This window comes from Scatophagus argus, chromosome 4 (genome assembly GCF_020382885.2).
Source record: "Scatophagus argus isolate fScaArg1 chromosome 4, fScaArg1.pri, whole genome shotgun sequence".
Classification (NCBI taxonomy): domain Eukaryota; kingdom Metazoa; phylum Chordata; class Actinopteri; family Scatophagidae; genus Scatophagus; species Scatophagus argus.
The window spans coordinates 15649646-15663926 of record NC_058496.1 but is presented as its reverse complement, the minus strand read 5'-3'; the positions used below and the strand labels follow the sequence as shown (position 1 = coordinate 15663926).

At 39.6% G+C, this 14281-nt stretch overlaps 1 protein-coding gene across 4 annotated transcripts; it reads right to left on the bottom strand.

Annotated features, from left to right (window-relative positions):
- Positions 1-232: 232 nt before the first annotated feature.
- malt1 (MALT paracaspase 1) lies at positions 233-10658 on the bottom strand. Of its 4 annotated transcripts, none has more exons than XM_046385400.1 (18): positions 10639-10658; positions 10350-10532; positions 9153-9319; positions 8711-8832; positions 7633-7780; positions 7192-7370; positions 6806-6902; positions 6654-6701; positions 5806-5829; positions 5644-5688; positions 4338-4541; positions 4060-4237; positions 3390-3461; positions 3166-3293; positions 2563-2712; positions 1687-1844; positions 1328-1453; positions 233-962 (listed from the first exon to the last, which is right to left on the bottom strand). In XM_046385400.1, exons 2-18 carry the CDS (start codon positions 10496-10498, stop codon positions 471-473), a joined length of 2487 nt encoding a protein of 828 aa, XP_046241356.1. In that variant the 5' UTR covers positions 10499-10532; positions 10639-10658; the 3' UTR covers positions 233-470. The 4 variants fall into 4 exon arrangements, with proteins under 4 accessions (XP_046241356.1, XP_046241355.1, XP_046241354.1 ...); XM_046385399.1 differs by having other exon boundaries at positions 10630-10647; XM_046385398.1 differs by lacking the exon at positions 10639-10658 and having other exon boundaries at positions 10350-10623.
- Between the last annotated feature and the right edge of the window lie 3623 nt (positions 10659-14281).

Below are 14281 nucleotides of genomic sequence, written 5' to 3'. Positions count from 1 at the left end.
GTTTTCCTTGCAGTGAAGGCATACCTTGAGTGCAGGATGCTTCACACCTTATCTGATAAATGCCCCTTTAATTGGTGTTCATTGGCACAAACTCCTCAACATATAGTCAAACATAGACATGTCTGATCTTGACAATACAGTATTTTAGCTCTTCTGTTTGGCGAGAATCAACTGTAAACTGAAGCCTGTACAAAACATGATGGTAGCAGTTAGCCCTTTTTGTGCAAATATGACAGTTTACTGAAATAAAAGTTTATTATAAAAATGTATGTACAAACAAAACTCAAACAAAATACAAAACAAAAACAAATACAAAAGTCAGTTTACAGTTTGTCGAGGCAAATGATGATGACTTGACGAAAACTATAATATTCTAATAAAACTCTTACTGAGTCACAACATGTAACAGAAAGAGCAGCAGAGATTAGACTTTAAAGCTTTTCTACTGAGAAATATCTGTTGCAGCCATTTTACTGCTGCTGAAGCTGCAGACTGTTGATGAAGACAGTCTGCAGCTCGGTGATGTCGTCAGTGGCCTCGATTGGGATGCTGAGTCTGCCTGGTGAGCTTGATAGTCCCGCAGCTGAGTCGTACACAGGCTCATAGCGAGCCTGACTGAGGTTGTCATAATAGGAATCCCCACAGCCTCCCACTGCACCTTGAAGATGCTCGTAGACGTCCAGGTAGTGGTGTTGTGGTGACAGGCGGTTGTAGTCCAGGGCTTGGCCCAGCCCGTGATGGAGGTGGAGGCGGTGTTCAGGCCCAGGGCTGTGACAGGGACTGTGAGACGGGCTGTGGGGCATCAGGCACGTCTGCAGGCAGCTATTCCGCCGCACGGCCCGGTGCAGGTCCAGTCGGGCGATCAGCGGTTTGCCGATGTTAATGCTTTTGGTCCAGTGGACAGGGTCGTCATCCATGGCGGCGAAGGTGCCCTGAAGGCACACGGTGAATACCAGCTCCTCCTATTGCATGTGTGTTTAGAGGAAAAAGAGTATCAAGAAAAACAGAGCCGATGTAATTTTTATGCCCAAATTTGCTTGTCTTGAGCTAAATTGAACCAAATACTAAACCATAATAAACGAAGGTGGTGAACATGGTAAACATTGTATCTACTAAACATCAACATTAGCATGGCCATTACAAGGAAGTTAACATGCTGACGTTAGCATTCATCTCATTAGCACTTTGCAACTAGCATGGCTGCAGAGTTTTGGTCTTGTTATTTAATTAAAGGACAACATGCTTCATTGATATGATGAAAAAAATGCTTACGTACGTAAAAAGAATTAAAAAAATGTCTTGCGATAAAGTCATAGTGAGTCTTTACCCTGAGCTTCTGCAGTGAGCTGACTCTGGTGTAAAGACAGTGCTGTGGCAGGCTGCTGGACAGAAAGTAGATCCCCGTCTCCTCTGGGGTCTCTCTGTTCATCTCTTTAGGATCTACATCAAGGTCCTGCAATATGGAGAAGAACCATGTACAGTGTACAGAATGCACATGCACGCATCCATTCTCCACATAATTTTTGGTGCATTTACAGCACATACATTTCGTCACTTTGCCTTGTTTATAATACGACTGTCTGTTCTGGTTCCGAAGTAATTAACCAGTTTCCCAACAAGGTTCCTGTTAGATTGTTGGGAGAGACACTTCTTCCTAATAGCCTGTCCTCATGACAACATACTGACCTGTGAGAAGTCAGTGACGTGAGCCTGGCAGAAGGACATGTCCTCAGGCTTCTTAACGATGTGCGTGTAAATGACGAGCACATTGGAGAACTCTGCAGCGAAGCCCAGCTTGATCTGAGCGCCACAATCAAAGGTGAGAACCATACTCTCAGGAAGCTCTGGAACAACAAACAAAAACAGTACAGTTTCAAGTTCCAAACATTTGACTGCTTTCAAAAACTGTACCTGGTTTTCATGCTCCAGTCCCATGCCATTAAGGTTAACTTATATTCATTGATTTACCATGAGACACATCAACTTTGTGTTTATTTTGTTTCAGTGTTTTGAGTTTGCCTCTTGACACTAAATAGAATATTTTGTCATTCCCAACCTGAGGGAAGGGGGCCCTCAAGGGGCCCAAAGATAAATCTGAGGCATCAGAACATGATTAGAGGAATATCCATCCATCAATTTTTTGAACCTGGAATCTTCTTGTTATATGGCGACAGTGCTAACCACCCTGATTAAAAGAATATAGAATAAAAAATATATATATTTCATGAATCTTGCAAAATACATCTCCTTCAAATAAAATAATGTGAAATATTAGTTCATTTTTATCAGGTTGGGATAACCACAACAAAACTATAAGAAGTAATGCTATTTGCTTCTGGTTTCCATAAACAAATATTTATTAACTGATGGAAGAACAACAGGTCCAATCTACTGCCAAGAACCAACAACAGAGTCTGCATACAAGTGTACATGACGCGAGAGAGTCAACATTTGACTGAGTGTGTGGTTCTGCAGTAGGCAGATAAGGGCTTTCCAGTGCTGGGATAAAAGGTGACAAACAAATATTGAAAAAGTAGTAGAAAGTTTGCATGTTAAACTCACCGTGAGCCTTTGCCCACTGGCGGCTGTGAGCGTGAGTGAGATCAGCACTGTCGCCAGGCAGAATAGGATCAGTCAAAGCTCTCCTCTCTGACAGACTACTGCGGATCTCCAGAGCTTGCTTCCCCTTTGTTGCATCAAACTGACCCATGTCTGAGTACAACAGGTTATAAATCACATGTTAGCATTTCAACAACAACCTCTCCTGATTGTAACAACTCACAAAATATCCCGAGTTCCATTACATGAGCAGAAACTTTGTTCAGCCAAAAACTCTTGAAACACACTCAAGTCATTAACAATGCATTTAAAAAAGAAACTCTATTACTCCCACAAGCAAGCTGGTATACAATTATGACATTAACATAGCAACTGTAAAACAATCCCATTTCATAACCAAACACTCTTTATCATAATTTTTCATTGTAATCTGACAATCTTCTCGGGCATAAATTCATTTTAAGATGCATGTTTATGTTTTTGTGATTATTTGTGATTACACAAAAAAATTATGTATGCTGCAGCTATAATTTGCATTATTTATCTCAGTACTTCTTGCAGGGCTACATACAATGTCATTATATTGTGTTCCTGTTCCCCTCTCACCTTCGGCGACCCTGTCCAGCACCACAGTGATCTTCTCATCGTCTAGCAGTCGCTTCTTCAAAAACTTTACAAACACACCGTTGGTGAAGCCAGTGGAACTCAGCTCAAAGGCCTCAGCATCTTGACACCTGAAGAGTCACGCAAAGAATACAACATTTTATATCGTTGAGAACAAAAAAGTGTGCAAATTATGTTTTGAATGATGACTCATGTTGCCAACTTACGTTGCATATCCAAAGACAATGTTGGCCGTAACCCTCAGGACGACATTTGGAGTGCTGTCATCATGAATATTCCTGGGAAATGAATACATATATTAAACTTCAAAGACGCAAACCAAAGTGATAAATATATAACAGCTTTATGCTGGAAAGAAAATAATTTCTTAATGGGTCCTGCTGTGGAATTACACACAAAAATAATGTGTGTGAAATACAATCAAACGAGAGCACTGATTCTTAAGGTGCATACTAACATCATCTCAACTGTGGCTAGAGACCTTTACTCAGTTGTGGAGTAAGTGTTCAAATCCTTTAGTTAAGTACAAATACCACTTGTCTATTGCCAAGTTAAAATGGAAAAACATAAAATCATCACATTTGTGAGTCTGTCAGGAGGTTTAATGTGTAACAAAGCACCGTATTTGCTTTAACAGTAAGCAGTACAATATTTCCCTCTAAAGACTCAAGTGAAGTACAAGGACCTTAAATTTGTACAATATTTGAGTTATAATTTTATTCCGTAATATTTTAGTAGTGTGGATCTGAATCTTACACTCACTGCTTATGGTTGCTTTTACCTGTGTGTAATTCACACTGCTACCTACGAATTATCAGTTAAATTTTTTTTAATCTAAAAAAATTAAAGGAATAATGCACTGGCTCAGGGACTCACCTCTTCCTGCACATGTCAAGCAGAAACACATTGAGGCCAGTCTCCTTCTCCTGCATCAGTTTAAGGATGCTCTGCACACACAAACAGTTGGCTGAGCGGTACGGGTTTGGTGCGTCCACTGGCACCATGAAGCTGTTGCCGTAGTTCTCATATCCGTGACCAGCGTAGTACAGGAGCCCTAAAGAGGAAAGTGTGTATTTCAGTCCTTTCTTCACAGACAGACAATCATGGAAAACCCGATTTGTAACCATCCACTGTTATATAATATCCCAACAGACCATAGACACCCTTGTGAAGCAGCAACAGGAACTCATCCACAGCGTTTCTCATCTCTGACTCAGTGAGGTCCAGCAATGAAACCACCTGGAAGTTTAGCTGCCGCAGAAGGTTGGTGAGGTCGTACACGTCCACCATGGGAGCTTTGAGCTGCGGGTGGTTCTGGTAAGACAGATTGCCAATCAGCAGGGCCACTTTGTCAGTTGCTGTGACGGGACACGGGAGAAGCAGAAAACCATTAAATTATGGGAGGTAAAAACAGCTCACACACAATAACACACATCAGTGAAAAACCTTTAAAACTTACAAGTGAACCATAACTTGAAAATAACTTTCAAGAATGTCCTTAACAGCATTCTGACTTTAAATCAACGATCCCCAGTGACTGTCTGTGCTTAAAAAATAACTGAAATTATAACTTGACTTCCACAGGATTTTGAGGCCACTACTAATGTCAACATTTGAGTTAAACAAAATCTTAAAATATATTGTTAAATATTCGTATTTTACATTTCACATAAGTTTTTTGAAAAGAGTCCTTTAATTTGGATTATTCAACGATGTATGGTGCAAGATACCTCTAAAGGACAAAGTAAGTATGTATGCCAACATGACATGTCTGTGACAAAGAAAATCAACACAAATGCAATATGCAGTTTTCAATTTAATTAGGTTTTGTTGTGCTTTTGTCTTGCTTTTACTGCATATCCTACTTGCTGCTGCAGCAAGAAAAGAACTTACCTTTGTGTGACTGATATACCTGTAAATCTGGTAGTGGTGCTAACTGTCACAGATACAAAGAAATATAGACATGAAGGAAGTGGATCACCTTGTGTCAAATACCAAACACAATGACATTAATAACTTTTTTTAATGTCATGTAAGCTGGTACATTTTCCTTCGTGGTGACAGCATGAGAGAGCTGTTAGTTACTCTCTGGGGTATTTTTCTGACGTATTATCATCTGGTATTTTTCTGAGGTATTATTGTCTGGACTTCATTATTCTGTAAAGTATTATTCTGTCTTCCTGTGTAGCTGCTGATGACATATGTTTCAAGAAAGCTTCAAGTTTCACTATGAGCTTCACATCTCCATTTTGGTGTTCATGTTGAGAGATGAGCTGTTGTGGTATCAGGACAAACAACCTGATAGTAACAGACATAACAGTTACACAAGCTGACACACAGAAGAACCCCTGCATCAGCCATATTAATCACCAGAATAAGTACAAACACATGGTGGAGAACATGGTGATCATAGTTTAATAATTCACCAACATGTAAAGAAAAGTGCTGAAAGACACTTACCATAAAGCTGTTCTGGAATACTATTCAGGAAAAATTCACTGGATCCTAAAATTGAAATCCCACAGAAAACACACAACAAAGGATCATATCTAAGTCCTGTGTAAGGAAAATATGTATTTGAATAGGCAGAAATAAATGATTGATAAATACATTTACTCTTACCCTCTCCAATGGCATAAACATCATCTAGGAATAAAAAAAAAAACAAAAAACTGAAATATTTTACCTTCATATGAGATGCGTTAGAAAAGCATTCTTTTGATTCAGGAAAAGAAAAGATGATTAAGGAAGGTAAGCCTTACTGAACAATGTGAAATTTGAAACATGAATCATCTAATCATAATTAATCAATCATAATTAATTTAGAGAGCTGTTCTTGCAGTAAAACCAATCCTGTGAAAAGACCAAAAATCCAACAATTCATATCTCAAAACGTTCCAGCCTCCCTACCCTGTCTGTGTTCCTTTAGATCACTAACTTTTCATTTTCAATTATGAAAAAGGCTCAGTTGCCAATTTAGTGCTCCAATTAGTATTCAGAGCAGGAGATGTGTGTGTGTGTGTGTGTGTTTTAAATAAACTTAAATAAACTTACTTAATAGTCTCACAGTTTATGACAGAGAAGTAAGCTTATATGACTTTGATACACAAAGAACAGTACAGAATTTTGTTCATAGGTCAATTCATTGTTGGTTTCGGTCCTTTACCGGGATTTGCTGACAATGAGACACACACAGAATACAGCTATCTCTTAGAGTATGATGGATTGAAAGAAATGACATTAGTCAAATCAAAAAAATATCATGCATGGAAACCTGGAGATCAAACCCTTGTGCTGTTCAGTGGTAGTGTTTTAGTAGCGTTTATCATGATCATAACCCACATGCAGTTACAGGAGAAGAAAATAGATTTTTGAACAAGGTTAAGATTAATATTTTCATGCAGCTATAGCCTGCTAATTGTTACCCTATTGCCATTTGATACAACGTGTACCAGTCCTGTCAACTCTACCTTCAGAGCACTCCATTGCCCCTGAAAACTGGATAGATATCCTTGGTGCTTTCAGTCAAGAACAGAGCAAATAATCACTCAGGCGTTGTGACAAGAGAGCTGGTTTTACTGAAATGTAATTAACAAAAAAAATGCACCGAAGTGTGATGTACCTATCACAACGTTGACTTCATTGGTCCACATCCTCTCAGAGCTGCTGCTGATCTCGCAGCGATACCTGCCGTGCTGATCCTGCATCACATGAGGAATCTGAAATGCACAGACACTTTTAATTAAGCCCTTGCATCCTAACAATTGTCAGATAAGATTAGTGAAAAACAGTAGCTATCCACAATTTAGTAAAACATGAAGGTAAACTCTAAGTCCATCCATCCATTTTCTATACCGCTTATCCGCTTATTCGAACCTGTGCTAACCACTGCACTCTAAGTCCAAAAAGTTAAAAATTAACTGAAAAAATGGTGTCCAAACAAAAGATAAAAAAGTAGAACTGTGTAAGAGTAACACTGTAAAACTTGTGCAACAACAATCTCCTCACCACAAGTTTCCTTTTTGTGGCATTGGGGATCGGGACTCCATTTCTGTGCCACTGGTATCGAGGGATTGGCCGTCCCACGGCTCCACACTCCAGCTGCAGGTTTTCCCCAACATGTAGACGCTGCGGCTGAGGCTGGATCGCCAACTTCAGCCGGCCATTTAAGGAATGATAACTCTGCCCTGGTTTGGGGGGGGACATCGCTGGTATATTATATACTGCATCCAATTAAAAGATTCCTGCCTCACTAGGAAAAACAATAGGAGTTAAGGAGTAACTTATTCTAAAGACATAAACATATCCTTTCCTACAACTAATGGTCATGTAAAATCACAAAATACTTTGAAGAAAATGAGAAAAAAGACAACAATGCATCTGTAAATACAGCACACAGAGCAGGAAACAGCTGTCAGAAGTGAGATTTAAACACCTGTAACATCTTACCACAAGACATGTCAACATTCAGGACGTCCACCTGAGCCCACTGGCTGAATTCAAAGGCATCTCCACAGTTGACCCGGCAGATGTAAAAGCCAGCATCCTGCAGATGGACTGGACTTATCACCAGGTCTGGAGAGATGCTGTTTGGCACCTGAGGTTGTGAAAATACGAATCACATTCACTAATATGGAGGATTGTCCAAGTATATGTATCACAGTGTATGTCACTGAATGCATAAGAATCACAGCATAGTTTAAGTGAAAATGATTTAACTAGTTTCAGAGAGTAAGAATATGTGGGTGTATGTAAATACTACGTAAGTAACTTTCCGTTTTGAAATTTTGGAATGCCAGCTCTCAAGAAAACTGGTTTCAGATGTTAGTGGAAGGGGAACGAAGAATAATTTTGATAGTGTCAACTTCACTTTCTACAACAACACGTTAGATGATAGCAGTGTGAGTACTATGCTGGTATGTTGAGGTCTAGAGCCTGTTCCGGTTCCTCTAGTGCAGGAAGGGAGGAACGTTGAGAGTCAATAACGTACTGTGAAATTCTAATCTATAAAATTCCAATTTGTTTATTACATTTTACACTGCAGTTAAAAGCAGATAGACATCCTTGAAAGCTGAAAGAGTGTGCATGGATGCTTTCTTGGTGACTCACCAAGTGCGTGATATGCTTGTTGTACAGCCAGGAAGACACAGCAAGGCACCACAAGGTTCATAAAGCTGCTTTATTACAGATGCAACGCTGCGTCATGTGGTAGCATTGCTTTTGTTTGCATTGTTCATGCACTGAGTCAGGAAAATACTCTCAAGTACCGGCAAGGAAGGTCTCAAGCCCAAACATGTTAGTAAAGCACAAAGAACGAAGAGGAAACAATGCAGCTGATTTGTGAAAACATCTCACAAAAACTCAGCATAGACAATAAAAAATAAACACAAACACAGAAAAGATAAAAAAGTGCTTAGAGGCCTAAATGCTTAAGAGGCCTAACCTAAATGCTTAGAGGCAGAGTGGGGTAGTGAATGTCTCTGTGTGTGTGTGTGCGTGTGTGTGTGATTGGTTGACAGTAGTTCACCTCTTCCTTGGTTTTGAACCACTGGTACTGCACGGGAGATTTTCCCACAGCGTAGCAGGTGAGACGCAGATTGTGGCCAGATATCAGAGCTACAGACTGAGGCTGAACGAGAATCTGCAAGGCTAAATTTAGGAGAATCAGAGTGTTAATTCATACTTTTTGTCTTACACGATGACACGATTTCAGATGGATTATATATCTGTTGCAAGGATAGGCAGGTGTGTACAGTACACAAAGCTGACATGTAATATTCCATATCAAAGTCAGCTAGGTGTTAAAAGTGTGTAAAAGCAGCAGTCATAGCGCTCACTGCACTGTACCAACATAAGACTTAAAGAGTAAACATGATGAAGAGTTTTGTCTTTCATAAAAACAACTGATCTTTCCAGTGAATGAAGCTCAAGCTTGTACACTGTTGACCCTACCTATTGTTTTACCATACCTGATGGTTTCAGGCACTGCAGGGCCTCTGGGTTACCAAGAGTTTGGAGGTAGTCAATCAGGTGACCCATGGTGCAGCCTCGCTCTCCCATCAGCCTCAGCAGCATGCGGCTCGGGCTGCCCTCCAGCTGCAGCACCTTCAGAGAACACATCTCCATGTCGTCTGAGCTGGAGGATGATGAACCAGAATGAACTTTTTTGGTTAAGTATGTTGAGACATACAACCCCTACTCCAAAGCAGCTGGGATCCCAATCTGTTGTCATTGAACCTGTTTACCTGCGGAATGTTTAATGAGCAGTACACACCTGCCCCAGCTTGTTTTAAATGTGTTGCTGAACTGAATAAGCATATAATAATAATGATAATAATAATAATAAAAAGATCAATGTGGTTGGTGAGGTAAAACATTAAATATATTGCTTTTGTATTGTTTTAAACTGATTCAAAGGAGTACCATATTATCACATTCTGGTCCTTTTTCACAGCGTCCCACCTATTCACCCATATTGAAATCAGGGGTTATACAAACAATGTGACTCCAGTTATCACTGGTGGCCAGTACATTCAGGGCACAGAAACAAATTTACAGTAAGATACGAAATAAAACACATAATTACTGAACAGCCAGTAGCTGGAGAGTAATAATACCATAACCAGGGGATAGTATAGTAATGTCAAAGCTGCATAGTGATGGTGGTCCTACTACATGTAAACAATCTGGTGTCAGCTTCAGCACAAAAAGTCAAAACACAGGACTGCAAACTGCTTTCAGTCCCAAAAAAGAAAAACATAAGCTGGCTACATCTAGTTTATTAACGTGTGTCTGACGTTATTTAACAAATAAACAAGTGTTTTTGTTACGTAAACTTTCTCTGACTCAGTATGTCACTCGCATCTTTGACAAAAAACCTGAGACGGAAACTCTTCATGTCAGGACCAGCATAGACATAATGAAGAGGACCAGATCTCATCTGGCAGTGAAGACTCACTTGTACCTCAAAATGTATTACACATCATATCATCTATTATATCATTAATGATCAGTCGAAGTATTCTTACTATCATCACGATGTGCTTTGTATCTCTGAGTAACACTTGGCACTAAAATGACATAATATACCATAAAATAACCTACAGGCGTTTGGTGTTATAACCTTGATTTTCGGTATGTTACAGACTTAGTTAATTACAACCTACCTGACTTTAAAGCGTCGATCGTTACCGACTATCTCTCCAAGTTTTCGCCATCCTTTATCGCTGGACTTGTCCAGCACCTCGCAGAGCCTCCTCACAACCGGCTCCTTGAGCGAGTTGATCTTCGTGGATCGGTCCAAAGAATCCGACATGGCAGCCAGCAAGAAAAGTTTACCATCAACCTTTCTATTGGACCGGAGATAATAGCATTACACTTTAACAATGGACCTCGAGAGAAACAGTCTATTTCCTGGAAGCCACGGCGAAAGTGATACAGACACACCTACTGCACCTTATTGTTGCCCCCCCTCTTCCTGCGGGCTTTGTCAAAGATTGTGTATGCGCCAAGATATGAAACTGTAGGCAAACGTTCAGTAATAAGTAATAATAATAAAAAGAAAGTATAGTGTAAGTAGCCAGCAGGCAAAAATGGTTCTAAAGATAAAAGAGAAAAAGAGAATTTAAGGTACATTTTTACAAATTAAATTTTAACTAAGAGGAGGTCTAAGAGGGGAAAAAGTCAGGGAACTATAGCACGTAGTCTTTAAATTGGTATCGTACAAAAAATAACTTTGTACATTTTACAATATTAGTGACACTAAATCAATAGCAGCAACAATATCTACATAGTTAAGCTAGAACGGATTCCGCCAATAGAAAAATGTAAAAATGGTCCTCTGGTGCCCCCCTCAGGAGTCTTACTGTAACAGCAGCTAACCTGGCTTGATCCACTCAACACGCATGAATGAATGAATGCCCTTTAGCTCTGTTATATAGCCGATGCAACAGGGTTCTGCTTAACATGTCTGAACATACAGTCACATGCATAATCATAAAGGCCTACGGCGATAAGAAAGGATCCCCCCAAAAAGCAAACAAACAAAAACAACTACAACAACAATAAAACAAGCCATCTGTGAGACATTTGGCGTCTTTACTCATCTCCTTCACGACGCCTCTCTAATATCTATCCTGCCGGAAGTGTTAGAGTGTGAGAGGGTATACGCAACCTTTTCCTCTTTCTCCTCTTTACTTAGGTCCTATAATGTATTGTTCCCCTCTGTGGTTATAAGCAGAGCAGTTGTTTTTATTTAGTTATTTTTGATGTCGTGTCTGTTTGAGTTTAGTTCACTGTCCTTTGTATGATAGGATAAGGAAAGTAGTAAGTATCTAGACCTACACATGCAGAGAATTTTAGTTTTAAATGTCGAGGTGATACGGACACAGAGGTTCCCAGCTGGAAATGGGCCAGGGTTTGAATCACTATAAATTGTTTTGTTTTTTTTTTCGTAACCACTGGGCCACCAGCCTCCAACTGACTCTCAGAGAAGTTAATCATCCACACTAAGGGCCAGTGTAATGCTGTAGACGACAGGCACTAATAGTGGGATGCTGCGTGGGCGATCCTACACATTGACTGTAACAATATGGCTTCTTGACATCTTCTACTTCACCCTCAGTCTGGACAGGCAAAGTCCAGCCAGGCAAATGGAAAACTACCAGCTCCCTTGTTCACACACTTGTGCTCAGTCAGCTGAGGGCAAATCTTTGTTGCTGTGCAAGTGAACCTGAGTGAACCTTGGCCATCCTGGCCTCAGGGCAAAATGCCAACACTGATTGTTTGAGAATTTTTACTGCTTCAGTAATTTTTAATTTCAACCATTTTCATGTCATCAAATGGGGATTCAATGTTTATGGACAGTTTATTTTTGTCAAGTTCAAGAAGCAGCAGCTGTGTTTAATTCCCACCGATTTAACTATAAAGTATCATATACAGTAAGTCTTGGAGCAGTATTTTGGACAGATATCCAGAGTGCCCAGCCACCATCATGACATGTGCCAACATCGAAACAACACTTCATTTGTCCACCGCTTAATATTTAGTATTGAAACTAATGACCTAAACCTCAGATGTATTTTGTGTTTAATGTTAATGAACAAATGTAAGCACACAACTTACAAAACCAGATGGTGACCAAGGGAGACATCATACCTGCTAAACACATGTTAGTATGGTGAAATTAACATTTTGCTTGTAACTCCTCTTTACAGTGTGTTTTACACACACAGAAATATAACATCAACACAATTCCAGCTGTACTAAAATAAAGAGAGGTAAGATACCAAAAGCACAGAAGAACGTAACTGAAGTAGAATTCCAGTAAGGCTAACCTCTGCATATTAAAATCAACTGTGAATAGTTTAACAGTGTTTTGGTGTTAGGCTACACTTTGAACTATTGACTACCAATAGATTGGTGCATTCATTAGAGCACAAGTTAACACAGCAGAATATTATCAGTACTGATTCAGCTAATCAAGAGGCTGAGGACAGAAGGAGCTCTATTCCATACAGAACGTAAAGCCCTTTGGGACAGATTGTTATTTTGGGATACTGGGTTGTATAAATAAAATTGATCTGACTAATGATTGGCAGAGTTTTATTGACCGTGCAGCCTAGAGTTTGTAAGGAATGCAGAATAAGTGACAAGCACGAGGCTTGTGTGAGAAGCTGAACAGAATGAGGTGGAACTGGTTTGTGCCTCATGGAAAATTTGTGGACGGTCTCTCATCAAACTTTGCATTTTTTTTTCTTTTTTTTTTGGTTTGGTTATGCAGGCAGTTTTGTATATGACCAGAGTGTCTTGTGCAAGGTATTTCCACCGCGTTAGAGTTTGTCCCTGGGATCTAAACCTACTCTAGATTAAATACTTTAAAAGTATTTGTGATCAAGTCAAATTTTTAAGCAAAAACATTCAGTACATTTCATTTTTTGACTACTGATTGGACAAAACGAGGGACTTCGAGATGTCATTTTAAGCTTTGTTGAATTGTGATGAACATTTTTTTTATTATTTCCTGCTATTTTTCGGACCAAATAATTAACTGATTAACAGACCTGCAGCCCTACTTTGTTTACATTAGTTATGTTTGTATAAACATCAGAAACACATGCATATTTCATTTCAGTTATAATCTGCGAATACCTCAGCTGGTGTTGAAGTTCGCTCCAGAGTTTGTGCCAACCGCAGTCTGCAAAGTGTAGAGTGAGGCAGAGGCAGCCAACTGTACTTTGCCTTACAATAAGAAATTTGTGTAGACTTTGAAAGGACAACCCAATAAACCTTATTCATGCATGTACATAAATCATATTACAATTAAATCTTGCTCACTTTTTCATTAAACAGAATTTCTGTTGCTTTCCCTATGTGAATAAAATACAAACTCAGAACCTACTTAGAATCAGTATGTTGTGTGCAACTGGTGCATGGCTAAAACCTGACAACAATGAAACAAACCAAAACATCTATTTACGAGTAGTTTGATATAATCATGATCTAAATTTGGTTAAATTCAGGTGTTTCCTGGATGCTCTTTCTTGTTTGCCCTGCAGAATCTGGGTCAGGGTGTGTCGTCGTCATCAAGTTCATGAGCCACACCAGGGCCTGGAGTCCTTCCCTGTAAAACCACCACCTCCCCATATGAGAGACCCCTACTGCCATCCTGGTGTGACTGATGTTATTTTTTGTTTATTGCTGCACATTCACACTCACCCTCACACACCTTCATTACTATCCTAAATGTCTTTCTTCTGTTCTTATTTATATTTTTGTGAATAAACTCGCTGGTGCACAACTAGCAAACACATCTGGTCTCACATCTTTGACTGCGCTGAATGTATTCTCTTGACATGCCAGGTACAAAAACCCATTTCATCTTATACAGCATTAATCCTACGATGGTGCACACGATCTATATGCATTGCAGGTTAGACCACAGCTTCCCCCCCAAAAAGGAGCAACACTAGCTGGTGTGAAATTCCTGACTGTAACCTCTTTGCTTCATCTTTGGCTTCATGAAAAGCATTAGTAAGGAATGCATTTAAGGAAAGTATAAACTAAAAATATAAATCTTCTTGCATTTCTAAAGCACACT

Excerpts from the sequence above, each read along its gene's own strand:
- malt1 (XM_046385400.1), bottom strand. The coding sequence starts at position 10,498 with ATGTCGGATTCTTTGGACCGATCCACGAAGATCAACTCGCTCAAGGAG. Across the intron at positions 8,833-9,152 it reads GCAGTGCCTGAAACCATCAG|CCTTGCAGATTCTCGTTCAG; the intron begins GTATGGTAAAAC and ends TCCTAAATTTAG. Across the intron at positions 6,702-6,805 it reads TGAAGTCAACGTTGTGATAG|CACCAAGGATATCTATCCAG; the intron begins GTACATCACACT and ends CTTGACTGAAAG.